Source organism: Pelmatolapia mariae, linkage group LG14 (genome assembly GCF_036321145.2).
Source record: "Pelmatolapia mariae isolate MD_Pm_ZW linkage group LG14, Pm_UMD_F_2, whole genome shotgun sequence".
Taxonomy (NCBI): domain Eukaryota; kingdom Metazoa; phylum Chordata; class Actinopteri; order Cichliformes; family Cichlidae; genus Pelmatolapia; species Pelmatolapia mariae.
The window spans coordinates 34,272,652-34,289,330 of NC_086239.1; the positions used below are offsets into that span (position 1 = coordinate 34,272,652).

The 16,679-nt window shown below is 39.1% G+C and overlaps 2 protein-coding genes across 3 annotated transcripts; one reads left to right on the top strand and one right to left on the bottom strand.

Annotated features, from left to right (window-relative positions):
- The first annotated feature begins 4,009 nt into the window (after nucleotides 1–4,009).
- Nucleotides 4,010–8,466, top strand: LOC135932108 (cytochrome P450 2F2-like). Of its 2 annotated transcripts, XM_065471934.1 has the most exons (9): nucleotides 4,010–4,274; nucleotides 4,591–4,753; nucleotides 4,840–4,989; nucleotides 5,818–5,978; nucleotides 6,317–6,493; nucleotides 6,715–6,856; nucleotides 7,099–7,283; nucleotides 7,374–7,515; nucleotides 7,743–8,466. In XM_065471934.1, exons 1-9 carry the CDS (start codon nucleotides 4,110–4,112, stop codon nucleotides 7,922–7,924), a joined length of 1,467 nt encoding a protein of 488 aa, XP_065328006.1. In that variant the 5' UTR covers nucleotides 4,010–4,109; the 3' UTR covers nucleotides 7,925–8,466. The 2 variants fall into 2 exon arrangements, with proteins under 2 accessions (XP_065328006.1, XP_065328007.1); XM_065471935.1 differs by lacking the exon at nucleotides 6,317–6,493.
- A 444-nt stretch (nucleotides 8,467–8,910) lies between these two features.
- On the bottom strand, nucleotides 8,911–13,314 carry LOC134640973 (cyclin-dependent kinase-like 1). The gene is made up of 10 exons (XM_063493111.1): nucleotides 13,262–13,314; nucleotides 12,909–13,098; nucleotides 12,587–12,708; nucleotides 11,778–11,850; nucleotides 10,744–10,834; nucleotides 10,225–10,425; nucleotides 9,807–9,889; nucleotides 9,657–9,713; nucleotides 9,326–9,478; nucleotides 8,911–9,157 (listed from the first exon to the last, which is right to left on the bottom strand). Exons 2-10 carry the CDS (start codon nucleotides 13,074–13,076, stop codon nucleotides 9,062–9,064), a joined length of 1,044 nt encoding a protein of 347 aa, XP_063349181.1. The 5' UTR covers nucleotides 13,077–13,098; nucleotides 13,262–13,314; the 3' UTR covers nucleotides 8,911–9,061.
- Between the last annotated feature and the right edge of the window lie 3,365 nt (nucleotides 13,315–16,679).

A 16,679-nucleotide genomic window follows, 5' to 3' on the forward strand; every position in this document is an offset into this window, starting at 1 on the left:
CTGGTAGTTTTTTTTTTTTCAAACAAAAAGACTCTACAGTGCCCTACCTGTTTGTTTGTGTGTGTTCTCATATTCATTCCTCCTGATGTTTCTATCACTTCGTATAGCCACATCGACAGCTTTCTTTGTCTACTTATCCACCACTGCTATGTCTGATTGGTTAGCCATCACCAGTTTGTCCATCCGTATCTGGAAGTATCTATGCCTGTGTCTCAGTCTCGCGGCTCATGTCACCACTACTTGCGGCCGCGAGATTGAGACGTGAAGAAATATTTAAAAAAAATTATTATTCAAAAAATGATTTAATATGAAAGCAATAGGCAGAGTGTTACAGGCATAGCCCTAAAGAATGTAGCCTCATGGGCAGTGTAATCTGTGCAGGGAGAATGGACTGCCATACCCGTTATGTGTCTGTGAGAGCGAGGGAGGGAGAAAAAGGAGAGTCGAAAAGTAGGAGTTGTCACCGACCAGAAACTGGAGCTGGAAGCATGTAAATATAATAATAACCACTGCAGCCAAGAAGAGTGCCTGACGAGCCCAGTTGTAAGTAAGCTATTAAGACTCGACTGTACACTGTGTTCGTATTTTCCTCCGAAACAATAAGTTCCGTCGGATACATGCTGCACTGCCGTGCTACTCCGTCTTTTTCACTTCCATTTCTGTGTTTGCACTTGCGCAGTGTGAGAGGCTGCATTGATACCCTCACGAGGGGCGACAGGATTTCAAACAGGTTTGATTTTCTTGCGACCATACGATTGATGATTGGGAGCTGGTCGTGAGGTGTTAATCGCTTCTTGTTTCCCCATGTATACACAATGCACGACACACGATTAAGGCAAAACTTGGGCCGATCCCCAAAATGGTCACACGACTGAAAAATCGTCTCAAAATTGGCCAAAAATCGCACAGTGTATGGCCAGCTTTAGGTGCTATCTTTTTTGTACAGCTGACAGCCATCAGCAATTAGAAGTACTTAAGGCCAGAGAAAGGTGAGCTCTAGTGCCAGAGAGCCTTGTTATTTTGCAGCTAATGAGCTGTGTGTTTGGTGATTGATTGCTCCTGCTCTGTGGAGAGGAGTCTGTGTTTGGTGACTAATCCTTTTACTTACTTTTCAGTTTACTGACCAACACCTGAGTTTTGTTGTTTTCGTTCTTTGAATAGTGATAGCGGCTTGTCCGTCTCTTTTGGTTTAGTTATCAATAGAAACATTATTAAAACTTGTTAATTCAACCAGTTTTCCTCCCTGTCTCCTCTCTCCTTTTTTCTTAACCTGGACACCTTTTGTTACTTTCCCTCATCCCCTGGATCTTTTTAGGGGGAATTTAACAATATGGTATTCAGGTATTCACAACCTCTATCAGAGCACCCTGTTATTACTACTTGCAGGGTGCTCAGATAGAATCCTTTCTTGCTGGTTATTTACAAATACGTCTGACAGTAGCTTAATAGCAGACATTAACTTAAGAAAAAAAAAGTTATCCTCTAGTATAGAATTGAAGGATGTCTGTCTTTTTCCAAAAGCACATTGCTTTATTCTTTGAAGTAAACCTTCATGTCTGGTCTTCACCATGAAGACATTTTGCATTGTCATTGTCATCATGCTGCTGAAGCACCATGTATGCAGTCTGCAGTTAACTTGTAATATGTAACTGTGTTATATCAATAATTTCTTATTGTTTGCTTAATAACAAGACTAGTGGGTCTCACTTTAATCAAGGGGAAAGAAACATCAATTGTTATTCACAAAGATTCTACAATACCTGTCATCTATTCTTCCATTTAAAGATACATTTCATGATCCAGTTGATACTTAACATTAAATATTCCCTTTGAACTAGGTAGAACCAGTTTTAGTACAACCTTTCAACTAGATGAACTGCAAACTGCTCAAATTAGACTCTTTCAGTCCCCTGGCTAACACTAACCCATGTGACTTTAAAAAAATAATAATTTTGGACCAACTGACAAAGTAAAATAGGGAATAACAAAACAAAACTCTCATTTAACATAACATGGCAAAAACCTGACAATGGGAGACAGACAGGGAGAGGAACCAAAATCACAAAGGCTGAACAAAAATAAAAATTCAAAACACAACACCACAAAACTCGAGGAAAAAGATGAAGTGAGTATTTTGAATTTTGGCTCTATTTTGAGTGTCAAAGCAGTGTTACCAATTTGTCCTCTCAGGACATTATGACAGCTTGCTGTCTGCAAAGCTGAATCTTGGCTGGAAGAGAATCCACCAGTTCTATGCTACAAAACAAGACAGTTCTAAGGAAGAAACAACTTTGGCATAGCTGAATAACTTTTAACTTTTCTGTTGTGGTCATCAAAGAATTAAATATGTAACTATGTTATCTAAATAAATCCATAATTGTGGAACACTGCAGTGACACTGCTTATGTATAAACACAACGCTCTCTACCACTTCCATGTAAGATATTTGTTCCAAAAGTTAATTCTTGGAGTAATGCTACTTGTTTGTATGGTTGTATGTTTGAACATACTATTCAACCCAGTAGAAATATTGTTAAACTGAACCCATATTATTCTTGCTCACTCTTGGCTTAAAAATACTGATAACCATAGCTTCATAGCAGACCTTGATTGAACATTCAGTAACTGATTCAAAAATTTAAAAAAAATTAAAAAACAGGAAAAAAATATATCGACAGATATCAATGGCATCACTTGTATAAAGAAGAAAGAAGGATTTAAACTACTTGCCCCCTGTTCTTCCATTTATTTACTACAACTGTAATATTTAACCTTTGATGTACAAACTAAACCTGATAGAACTGGCTTCAGGTACAAACCGCAAACTGTGGTCAGTCTAGATTCCTTTATTCCCCTGGCAGATCTTAAAATTTTACTGGTGTTTTTGTAAATGGCCTGTATTTGTATAGCGCTTTACATAGTCCCTAAGGACCCCAAAGCACTTTACACGTTCAGTCATCCACCCATTCACACACTGGTGATGGCAAACTACATTGTAGCCACAGCCGCCCTGGGGCGCACTGACAGAGGCGAGGCTGCCGGACACTGGCGCCACCGGGCCCTCTGACCACCACCAGTAGGTAACGGGTGAAGTGTCTTGCCCAAGGACACAACGACTGAGACTGTCCGAGCCGGGGCTCGAACCAGCAACCTTCCGATTACAAGACGAACTCCCAACTCTTGAGCCACGATCGCCCACGATTTTTAATGGAATCTTGTTTCTTGTTCTATTGTTTTTGTCTGCTGAATGTGTTCTTGCTCTTGTGCATTTCCTTGTGAAAGGAAATTGTAATTTAAATAAGACAGCTCATGTATATAAATATTTAATACCACAAAATTATATTTTCTTGCTGCCTCTTTGCTGATGCTCCACTCAATTTAATATAACTGGAAGCACTATGTCTAACAAAGAAGTGTTTGTTGTTAGCTCAATGATACGGTAAAGGGCTGACTTTTCATATGTCAACTGTGCCCATTTTTGTTGTTTACATTTTTTCACATTTCTTTATTATTCAATGAAAATACAAACTCATATTTTTAACAGTCTAAAAACAAAATGATTTTTTAAACACAAACCACAAAGTCTTTAATATTTGTACTGAAACTCATTATTTGATCATTTGATTACGTCTGTATTTATTAATGTAACTTGTTCTTTTTTCTGTTTGTTTAACCTTTTCAAATAAACCCAGATGATATGACAGATTTGAGGCTAAACAAAAAGGTGCTTCGTATTTACTATGGAATAATGCAAATGTTGCTGCCACTGACAAAGGTTATTCCTTGCAGTACAGTGGCATTTTCTGCAGAGCTGATTTCCTTCTCTCTTATGTGGGTGTTTAGTAACATAAGCATAAAAAAGGGGTTTTCCTTCAGGACCTACTGTTCTCACACCAATCTGAAATTAAACATGTAACCGACAGATTCAAGTACGACTACAAGGCTGAGCATATTGCTCAACAGCATTCCGCAGCTCAGCGTGAAATCCAGGCAAAAGGTTGACCAGCGCCTGACAAGCAGCGTAAGTGGCTGCATTTCAATTAGTTCTCTTTTGATCTCTCAGCCATTTCAACTCCAGGGAACAGCAAGAGTTTCTGTCCTGGAAAATCATGGAGTTTTCTGGCACGTTAATTTTAATAGGGGCTGTCTTGACGTTATTGTGGCTTTTCAAGAGTCGTAGGCGACTTGCTTTACCTCCAGGACCCTCTGCCCTGCCGATCATCGGAAATGTGCTACAAATGGACAAAAGGGCCCCATTCAAAACTATGCTAAAGGTGACTGAATTACTTCTTAACACATAAACCCCCACATAATGTTTAACACAATGTTCTGACTGTTTTGATTGCAGTGTGTATGTGAATGTTTTTGTGCATTCTTATGGAAAAACTGCTCAGCTGATTGTTATTTTTATTGTGTAAGACAGCATTATAGTATACCAGTAAACCATTATTTATTTATTTACATACATCAGCCTCAGCTGATTGTCAAAATATTTCATTGCTTGTGGCATAGGATTATGCTTTGGTGTTAAAGGTTCCAGGGATTAGTATGTCTGTATAAGCTCACTCATTTTTCCATTTAACCCTTCAGCTCAGTGATAAGTATGGCTCGGTGATGACTATGTATCTGGGCCCCCAACGCACAGTGATTTTGTTGGGGTATGATGCTGTGAAGGAGGCGTTGGTGGACCAAGCAGATGACTTCACTGGCAGAGGACCTATCCCGTTACTTTTCAAAGCTTCCAAAGGCTACGGTAATATAGAGGATTTAATGTTACGATGTGTCTTTTTTGTGAAGGTCATGTTTATGAAACTATGCGTTACTTCTACCTTTCAAAAGGTTTGGGTGTTAGCAATGGAGAGTGTTGGCAACAGCTACGAAGGTTTACCCTGACAACTTTGAGAGACTTTGGGATGGGACGTAAAGGAATGGAAGAGTGGATCCAGGAGGAGAGCAGTCATCTGGTGGGCTGCATTAAAAAGATGAATGGTTGGTATAGAATATGGAAAGGTGACTGTGCTTGTCTTGTGTGTTCAGTTTGTCATATACAGAGTTCTAAACAAATATTCACACATTCAAAATAAAATAAACAAAATGATGTTGTACATTTGAGCTTTTGCACCATGTCCATTGTGACTTGCTGGTTGTTTTTTGACCAACACTATTTGCAGTCACAAATCATGTCATTATCAAGTTATAAATAAATCAAAAGTTGCTCCAGAAACACCATATTTTTTGGATCTGTTTTTGTACACATATAAGTAAATGTTGCCTATTTTACATCATCCTAAAAGCTCTCAGGTAAAACAGTGTCATATATTTTGATGCGATTTCGACTGCTGGTAAGCTAGTAAGCCCAATTCCCAGTGAATATCAGTAAATTTTAAAGTTCACAGTTTCTCAGGGCTGTTGTACGTGTCAGTTGTCATGATGCTCTTTAGTTTTCTGCTGGATTACTGAGTAACAAAAGACAATTTCCTATCATCTGCAGGCGTTTTCTTACACAGGGACTTTTTTAATGTCTCTGTTAGAATACTGATACTACAGTTTTAATCTTTACATGCCCTACTGCTTCAAATAAAATACAAAATTAGTTATTAACATTTAAAAATGTACCTTAAACTTAAAAAAAGCATTTAACACAAATAAACATATTTTTGATTGAGTGTCGTTGTTGCAACTGTTTTAAGTATTCATATAATTCTTGATAATAATAAAACAGGACTATAATGAAAATTGTTGGACTACTGACTAGTGTCGGTTTGTTGTTTCATGGGTGATACTGATGAATGTCTTTCTTTCTTTTCTTTTTTTTAGCTAAACCTTTTGATCCAACCTTCTTCCTGAGCTGCACTGTGTCCAATGTTATCTGCTGTTTGGTGTTTGGCCAGCGCTTCAGTTATGATGATAAACACTTCCTCTACCTTCTGCAGATCATCTCAGACACCTTGAAATTTGGCAGCAGTTCTCAGGGCCAGGTAAAAGCTATAGTAACAATAACATGAAACTGGCATGGCAGGTGAGTGACACGTAGACGGGTGCTCGGCTTGGACCTTAAGTGTTTAAAGAAAGTCGCTCAAAACAGAGCTGACTGTGCACACCAGCTGATCTGCAGTCATTGTAACAATAACTTATTAAAAAACAGCTTATCTATGTGTCATAGGTGAATGTTTAAGTGACATAGGACACAGCAACAGGGAATTACAACATAATGTGTCTGTTTATGATTCAATTAAAAACCAAATGTGCCCAAATAATAGCTAGAGTTCAGCAACATTGCAACACAAGTCTTTTTTTTTTGTTACTCTCATCACAGTTCTATAATATCTTCCCACGGTTGATGGAGTGGTTGCCAGGTTCACATCACAATGTGTTTGCCAAACTTGAGGAGATGAGAGCATTTATTATGAATAAAATCCAAGAACATCAGGACACACTGGACGCAAGTTCACCCAGAGATTACATTGACTGCTTCCTCCTAAGACTCAATAAGGTGTGACAGAACTAAATTTAATAACCAGACTAAATCTTTGTGAATTACCTCACTTAGGCTTCTTTTATTTACTGCTGATAATTGTTCTTTTACAAATGTGCATGCCCCCTATTATAAGACAATTCCTTTGCATTGGTATTCCCCTGCAAGTGCATTTTAAAGTCTTTAATTGTAATCTTGAGGTTGTATTGTTAAACTGATAAAATTGTTTTCACTTTCAGGAAAAGCACATTCCTACAAGTCAGTTCCACTATGACAACTTGGTGTCAACAGTGTTGAATCTTTATCTGGCAGGAACTGAAACCACCAGCTCAACTATCAGATATGCATTAAATGTTCTGATCAAATACCCCAAAATACAAGGTAGAAACAGAAAGCAAATGAAATTCTGCACACTTGCTCTGATGATTTTCTTCTCTTAAAAATAAATAAAACTTCAGACTGAATGACATTATAATTGGTAATTCATGTTAACTGTTCACTCCAGAGATCTATGTAAAGCAGCACTAAAATATTTGAAAGTCTTCTGATATTTTTTGCTGATTTGCTACTGACTTTAGAGCTTTCTCCACTAATTATGTTGCAATTTTCTTCTCATTCCAAAGAGACCATTCAGCAGGAAATTGACACTGTAGTTGGACAGCGTTGCCCTTGTATGGAAGACAAGAAGTCCCTTCCATATACAGACGCAGTCCTCCATGAAATTCAACGTTTTCTAGATATTATCCCCTTGAGCATCCCTCACTATGCACTACATGACATTTCTTTCAGGGGTTACACAATTCCCAAGGTATTTTGATGTAATCTATTTTAGTGCTGTTTATGCAGAATGTTCCCAGATAAGAAACGTCCCATCTGATTGAACATCTTTTCTCAACAGGATACACTAATTATTCCCTTGTTGCACTCTGTGCTAAAAGATGAAAAACGGTGGGCAACTCCATGGTCTTTTAACCCCCAGCACTTCCTGGACAACAATGGGAACTTTAAGAAAAACCCTGCATTTCTGCCCTTCTCTGCAGGTAATGATGCACATTTCCTTCTATCCTCCACGCCTTTAGAAAATGTGCTCCTCATTGGATCTACTTTATTAACACATTTTTGTGGTATTATGCCCTTTCCTGGAATATTCTGAGTAACTATTTCTAAGATTTTTCTGTGACCAGAAGAATCATAAAACAATCTTTTTTTCCATCACAGTTAGATGTATATTGTTTTTCTCATTGGCTTATTTATGCTCTTCTTCCAGGAAAGAGATCTTGCGTTGGAGAGTCTCTTGCTCGCATGGAGATTTTCCTCTTCCTGGTGTCACTGCTGCAACATTTCACTTTCTTTTGCCCTGGCGGACCTGACAGCATAGACCTCAGCCCTGAGTACAGTGGCTTTGCCAATGTGCCTCGTAGATACACAATTATTGCAACACCCCGGTAGTAATGCTGATTTAAACTATAGTCTGAATTTTCAATCTTCTAAACTTTTAAGACTGATATCACTAGCTGTTACGATCAATTTTCATGCCCCGTGCTTCAGTGTGTTTTTCTGTCTATATAAATTCTATCATCTTGTTTACACCATATCCAATGTTGTTCGGTGTGGTATATTTTCTTTTCCCACCCATCTTTCCATGAAATCTCTTGTTTTTAAAGAAAGCATCCTAATCATACAATAAAACAAGAGAAGAGCTCCATATTAAGTAATTTCATTGATGAATGGGAAATTTTATTAATCATGTGAAAAGTTGCTTTTACCAGGAAAAAAAAGTAGGGCTGTTTATAGTGTATGGTAAACCCTGTCTGTCTACAGCACAGATCACTGAACTGTATAACAAGGAGTTAAAACTGTAATTTGATAAGTTTGAGGTCAGGTGATGAATCAAGCCATGTGTCAGGATGCTGGTGTGCCGATGCGTACTCCACTGGATGGCTGAGTAACAGAGTGGATGCCTGCATCAGACCTTAGGTACCGCCATTGAGACAGTGGCTGGAGTACATTAAAAACCCATCAAATTACTTAAAGTATTGGCTTTCGTGGTGGGTTTTTATTAAACCTTATGACTGTGTGATGAAGTTAAACATCAAGTATACAGGCTAATATCCTATACTAAATGCTCTTTTTTTGGTTTACATTAACAACATTAACAATGTTTACAGAATCTGAAGATAGATGCATTTGTTTCTCTTATATATGGTAAAATGCTCAAATATTTTAATGTATGATTAGTAATTATTGGATGTATCAGAAAACCGGTATAGTCTTGTAGCCAATTCGCAATGGCACAGTGGTGACTACAAGACATTTGTTTCAATCTTGTAGATGTATCTTTAGCTATAAAACGAATAGATTGTGCATTCTTTGACCTAATCTCAGCTGATAATATATAAACTATTGGTTTTTGTAAGAAGAATATAGTTTATATCTATAAGTGATCACAGAATTAAAATCGTATTTTACTTACCACAACATGAACGTATGTTCCTTCAAATCAGCTTATTTAAGTGACTGCGCAAAGCAGAACTTTACTCCATCGTTTACACATTTCAGCCACTAAACACTAGATGAATTTATTTATTATATGTTGGGCAGGTGATATTTTTGCTTCACTTGTTTCTTGACTTCTGGCGCAGGTGAGATGTTACTGTTTGGTAACTGAGGGAGGTACTGAGCCTAGAGAGTGAAAGAGAGAAGGAAACAATGCATTAGGATAATGCCTTGTCAGCCTGTGTAGAGTTACATTCACCGGTTTAAGACATTTGTAGCTGTAGCAGTGTGGACAATCTCTTTGGGCTTTGGATCATTTTCTTGCACGATTAAACCCCTGTGTGTCACACTGACCCCAGCCTGTCTGCGGCGGGAGCCTCTGTCATGTCGTCTTCCTAGGCGCTCCCCCTCACGGCTATAGTTGGGTCCTCCTTCCTCCTGGAAGTAAGGCAGCTCCAGCAGCTCTTCACAGGACAGGCGCAAAGAAGGATCCATCACCAGGGATGACTGTTAACACAGAGACTTAGCATGAAGCAAAGGCTTTTTAAAATATGTGGACAAACACTGATTCGCTTATACTGGCTGGGCCTGGAGGACTGATTTGGTTAAAAATTGTCTTTGATAAATTGTCCAGTAGCATTAATCATGATGGTGTATCAGCCAGTCTGTATTACACTAAATATACCTTCATAACTTGAAGGGCATGGGGAGACACTCCATGGAAGCGCTTTTCCAAAGGTTCCTATAGCAAAAAAAATAAAAAAAAAGAATGTATATAACTCCATTCATTGTGACTTCATTATGAACACAGATTTGGTTTTAATAGTTTTCATACCATTGTATCAGGCTCAGGAATGCTAACTCCACTGAAGAAAACATTGGAGCGGAAGACCTGCTGGTGATGGGGGATCAGGTCACCTAAGGTCAGAAATTTGATTATTAACCCAGCCTGTCTGTGAAAAGTTTCTTGTTGTCCGAGGGTGTGTTCGGACCTAAACAAGTTTGGCTCAGTTCACACAAAATAGCAATTTGCATGCAATGGGTGCAATAAGCTAGCAATATTGTGAAAAAATTTCAAGCAACTAAATAAGAGGAAACCGCTCCTATTTTGAGCAACTAGTTCAGTTTCTCTAGTTAAAAAAAAAAAAGCTACCAGACAGTCTGACAGAAGACAGTTCTCCTGATTGTAGATGTAAATTTATGCTGATGTTACATGCAGTGTCATTAGTCTTTTAAACAGCTCTTCAGTCTACCCAGAGTTTTCCTGATGAGGTAGAGCTGGTCAACGTCAGACTTCCCGGGCCAAAGTGGGTTCCCATTGAGGAGCTCGGCAAAGACACAGCCCAAAGCCCACACGTCAACAGGAGGCCCGTACTGAGTATCCCCGACCAGCAGCTCAGGAGCCCGGTACCAGCGGGTTGCTACGTAGTCTGTATAGTCATCCTCCGGTCCCGCTAGTATACCAACACAAATACAGATGGTGACAACTTATACAAATAAACATTAATATACTGAATAATGCACACTAAATAACACGTACATCATTGAGGGAGGGATTACAAGACATGGTGAAAGATTACATGTTAATGTATGGTAACATGACACTGAAACGTTACGCAGCAGGGGTAAAGAGAGACTGACAGTGAAATAACACTGTACAATGCATTCACTGGAACTCTAAAAGTGAGGTGGCCATGAGCAGAGCTGACATATAGGATCTGTGTTGAATAAGTCATTACAGACAAATTAACACCCTTCCTTGAATGACCTACTCAGAATACGGGCGAAGCCAAAGTCACAAAGCTTGATGACTCCGGTTTTGGTGAGGAGGATGTTCTCTGGCTTTACATCACGGTGAATGCACTGTGAGACAAACAGTCATTATCAGGGATTTAGGCAACATGATATACAGTCTCTTTGTGTCAGAGCCACAAGCTTATGTTAAGGCTGGCAAATTAAAAATGAATGGGGAAGAACAAGAGCAAGAGATTAGAAACCTTCACACTTTTACCTTAATACTGTATGGCTAAGAGTTTATTTTATTTTTTATTTACCAGATAGACTGCCTATGCTTATATATATATATATATATATATAATATATATATATATATATATATATATATATATATATATATATATATATGTGTGTGTGTGTGTAGGAGGGAGCAATAAGGCGAACTGCTCCCCCTACAGGCACCAACTAGTTTTACAGGCTGACATTTCAGAAGGGAACCTATTATGACGTGTAACAAACATTGCAATAAAGGCTTTGAGAACATTAAAAATGACTATGAAATAGTATATTTGCTACAATGATGCACAAAAAGGTGCTTATATAGTCAGTAATTAGATTTAGATACAGAATTAAGCAGAACTGTGTATCATAAAGAGCAATATATAACATTTAAAAACAGATATAAATGCTTGGCAAATAACAATCACTGAAAAAATATATTTAAAAAATGAATATGTTACAGATATCAGATAATTTAACTTATAAAACAACTATATACGTGAGATTTTGCTGAGTAAAAAACAAAAAACACAAACAAAAAAACCCCCAACAAAACATCATTTTTATATTAATCTAATCTATAAAGACTTGGTTTGATTAATATAAAAAAAGAAAGCGTCAACCATCCTCCACAGTAAGTCATTTGCCACTAAGTCAAATGCCAGTACAGAGGAAAGGAAGTATTACACCAATGAGCAATTTAAGAAAAATAAGGCATGTGCTCACCTGCGTCAGATAAATATATGCAAATCATTTAGATGAAGTGCAACATATAATAAAATATACTGACATTGTGTTTGTGGCAGAAGCTGACAGCCTGCAGAGTCTGCCATACTATACTTTTCAGCTGAGCCTCAGGTACCCTAGAGACAACAAGAGACAAAGGAAGGAAAAACAGACAAACTATTTACAAATTACAATGTCCTCATCTGTCATTCCAGCCATTTCAATAAAAGAAGTGGTGTTTTACTCGGCCCTGCGGTCACCCGGGTAATCCTAGGCCTGTCTCTAAAAGCAGCAGCGCCTTTGTTTTCAAGACCAGCTAGAGTTTCTGCTGCACAGTCTCGTGGGAAAAAGAAAAATGGTAAGACAACAGATAGCCATTGTGGTTTACGTGAGTTCACGTGACAAAAGCTAAACTGAAATCTTGGCTTGTGACCATACATTGCTCAAAGTGCAGAGAAAAGACAAGAGCTATTTTTCCTATTTTTTGATCCTTCATGTTAAGACTGCCTATTATGCCCTCATTCTACTGCCAGCATTTTCTGTCACCAGAATTTCTTAGCTACAGTCTTGCTCCCTCTTTCTAATTCACCCTGTTCCTTTCTTCTGTCGTTCTCCTGTTAGAAATACCAGATACTTCTTTGGCAAACTATTTGCCAAATAAATGACTCCTTAAACCTAAATTCCTTAGTTATAATGTTACTTTATCAACACATCTGGAGGTTGAAGTGAATGATTATTTGAATTTCCAAGTATGTTACCCTTCAGTAGCTCTACCACAACAAACATAATCACTAATCCCAAACTGGCAAAGAGTGAACAGATATTTTAAAAAGTTACTTTGTCACATGCTGTTCCTGTGCTGCTCTGACTTACCCTCGGGGATGTTTGTCAAGCTCATTTAGGACTGTCTGTTCACAGAACTCAAACACCAAGTGGAGCCGCCTTTTCCTCCTGAACACCTCGAGCAGGTTGACCAAATTCACGTGTTTGAGTTGCTAAAAGACGAGCACACATCACAAACACTTCAGTGTCAGTGCTTCACAGCCTTTTGTTAAACTCTTTCATCAATTCATATAGCATGGAGTTGTAGCTTGTGCAACAGCATGCACGTGTGTGTGTGTGTGTGTGTGTGTGCAAGTGTACACGTGTGGTGTGACATGTGGAAAACTTGATACCAGAACTTATGTCTTCTCACCTTCAGCATACGTATTTCTCGCAAGGCAATCTTCTTAATAACTGGGTCATCTTCAGACTCCACAAACTTCTTGATGGCGACTATTTGGCCAGTATCTCTGTGCCTGCATTTGAACACCACACCGTAGGAACCCTCACCAATTTTGGACAGCTTTTCGTATTTCTCCATTATGGCAGTTGAAAACTGTCACCTGTCAAAAAATAAATGTTCCCCATTTTATTTAAAATCGCTATCGGTGCTATACTTCATCAGTTTTCACTGCAATCTTTCATTACTGGGGATATTTTTTAAAGGTGGGCCCAAATAAAAGTCACAGGGCAAGATATGTGTGTTTGAGGACAAAATTAACTCACGGAGACGTAACCGTTTTCAACGTCTGAGAGCCACACAGGTCCAGAATCTGTCTTTAAGTCAGTATTGAGTTCATCAAACGTCCGCAAAGCTACAAAGAATAGCCATCTCTGGTATTTCCTGTCAGGCTGCTTGGTCTTGAATTTACTAATGTCACACTAAAGAGGACTCTCACCTTCTCGCTTTCACTGCTATTAAGGCTCTTTGCTGTTTCCTCTCCCGATGCGTCGTCACCACCTTGGTAACCCCACAGGTATTATTTCCAATCGGCACAGTCCACTAACTCAGTGCGAGTCATTTTTAACGCAGTGTCCCTTTAAAACGACGCCTCGGAAACGTGTCGACACAGAAATAATACTTCTATAAACGCAACTTTTACCTTACTTGTGGCAAAATGCACAAAAAGGGCAGAAATACGGCCCAAACACAGAACATCAATTCACAAAGTCGCCTGCGTAAGACACGCACGTATACACTTTCGTTGTAACCATGGAGACAGGTGACACTAGCCTAAGAGAAGAAGAAGCACGTTGAGGTAGTAGCAAAAAGTTAATGAGTAGTTTAAATATGTATTATATGGCACATTTTTGGTGCATATTGAAGATACTAGAAGGAACTTAACAGAAAAAAACTCGGCCACTTTATTAGGCACACTTGTTCAGGTGCTTGCTAAAGTTTTAATGTGATTAGCAGCAATCCATTGCATTTAGGCATGTAGACATAATCAAGTAAAATCTGATATGTTGAAGTTCAAATTGAGGATCAGAATGGAGAAGAGACGTTATTTAAGTGCCTTTGAACATAGCATGGTTGCTGGTGGCAGATGGCCTGATCAGAGTATTTCAAAAAGTGATAATTTGCTGGGATATTCCTACACAACCATCCCCTGAGTTTACAAAGACTGGTCCAAAAAAAGAAGGTATCCAACAGACTACAGTTCTCTGGGAAAGGCAACAGTAACTCAAATAACCACTTGTCACAACCAAGGTATGCATAAGAGCAAATCTGAATGTACAATGCCTTGAACCTTGAAGCAGATGGGCTGCAGAAGACTACACTTAGAGCTAGTCCTGTAGGCTAAGAGCAGGGAAATGAGGGTACAATTTTCTGCAATTGGAAAGTTATAAAAAAACATTGCCTGTTCTCACCAGTCTTGATTTCTGCTGGAACATGCAGGTGGAAGGGTCAGAATTGTGCATATATAATATGAAAGCATGGTTCCATCCTGCCTTGTATCAGTGGGTCGAGCTGCTGATGTAAAAGTGTGTGGGGATATTTTCTTGTGACACTTTATGCCCCTTAGAAGAATTGAGCATAATTTAAACACCACATCCTACTTGACAATTGTTGCTTCAAGTAAGAACCTTCACCATGTCCATTCATCTATACCAGGGGTGGGCAACTCCAGGCCTCGAGGCCCGGTGTCCTGCAGGTTTTAGATCTCACCATGGGTCAACACACCTGAATCAAGTGATTAGTTCATTACCAGGCCTCTGGAGAACTTCTAGACATGTTGAGGAGGTCATTTAGCCATTTAAATCAGCTGTGTTGGATCAAGGACACATCTAAAACCTGCAGGACACTGGCCCTCGAGGCCTGGAGTTGCCCACCCCTGATCTATACCCACGTCCCAATCCAACAGTGCAGGTTTGGGATGTGATGGAACAGGAGATTTGCATCATGGATGTGCAGCCAACAAAACTGCAGCAACTGCGTGACGCTATCATGTCAATATGGGCCAAAACCTCTAAGGAATGTTTCCAGTACCTCATTGAATCTGCGCAACAAAGAATTAAGGCAATTCAGAAAGCAAATGAGGTCCAACCCAGTGCTAGAAAAGTGTACAAAAATAACCCCAAGACTTGTGACAACTAAAATTAATTTCCCCTAATTAGGCTTTAGATCACACAATCAACAACACCCAGTCAGCATCTACAATATGATTTATTATAAAACGTTTAGCATAAAAACGAATGACCTCAGCTTTGAGAGTAAAAGCTGTTATCCAAACCAAATCCCAGAGCAAACTTCATGCCAGTTCTCAATATTGTCGTCAGTTGGAAAGACCTTTGTAAGACCTTACAACATCTGATGTGGTGATATGATTTATATACTATCTGTTCTCTCTGTTGACTGTGAATATTTTACCTCACTTCTTTCAGAGACTTCAGTGTTTACCACAGCTGTGTGGGATCTTTAGCAGAATGACACAGAGAATCATTTAGCTCTTCAATGTGAATGATGGGAAAGCAGTCCAAGTTGCACTCTTGTGCTCAGAGACACACAGACACCTTGAGGTACTGCCATGCGGGCTATGTGGTGACAGGTATGAAATACCCCATGGCAGACTGGTCAGACAGGATGGCTGTGCAGTGTCAGTAAGAGATGGATGCCATCTTCTTAAGCACTTATGTAACTGAGATTTCTTGCTACAGCAAACTTTCACACAACTTCTGTTCAGGGGTTTCCTAAAATACTCTATCCACTGTGACACTCTTAATTGTATTACAGAATACACGTCCAGTTAAAAGCATGACGACATAAAAGGTCTTTTTTAGCCATGATAAAACAGTCTGTCTCGTTTGTCTTCAACCGCACTTCTTCTGGATTTGCGTGTTGTGTGTGAGATTTTTTCCTCTTGTAATTTTCAATCATTACTCTTGTCTATCTTGTTTTCCTGTTGTTAAAACAGCAGTATACATTTGTAATGTATATTTTTTGTAAGGGAAATAATTTGAAATATCCACACCAAATATCCATACCACCAAACTTATTATCGACAAGAAAGTCACTTCTATAACCGTTATACCATATTTGCCCACCAGGTGGCAGTGCATGCCAATCAAAGTTTAGGTGTCACAACACAAACGACATAGATCGGCAACAACATTAAAAACAGACACACAGGTAACAGTAAAAGCATAATCTGTTTACAGTGCTGGGAAACCTTGGGACCTAGGATTTATACGACTTTTACTTTGACATATACCACCTACCTAAATTCCAATGTAGATCCCCCAATGTCATAGGGACTCCATGATGGCAGGGGCCTCCCCCAGCAGGACAACACACTGCCACACTGCAAAAAACCTGCTCAGAAATGGATCAACAACACAGCCAAGATCCACAAGCTTTGGCTTTGTTTTCCATACTCCCAGTCAGACTGAGCAACCGCAGGATTCCACAGAACAAGCCCAGTCCATGAAGGCCCAATGGACCCAAAGACTCTACTTGTGCCAGGCATCGGCGGACAGCCCCAGAGGTCCTGTCTCCATGCCCAGACAGTGTATGGAGGCTTTAACAACACTAAATAAGATGCTGTTGATGTTGTGGCTGACTGGTTTACAGTAATGGCTGCTGACATTTGATCACCCTTTTTTGTTTTTTTCTCACTATCTTATCATTAAGAGTAATCAGAGC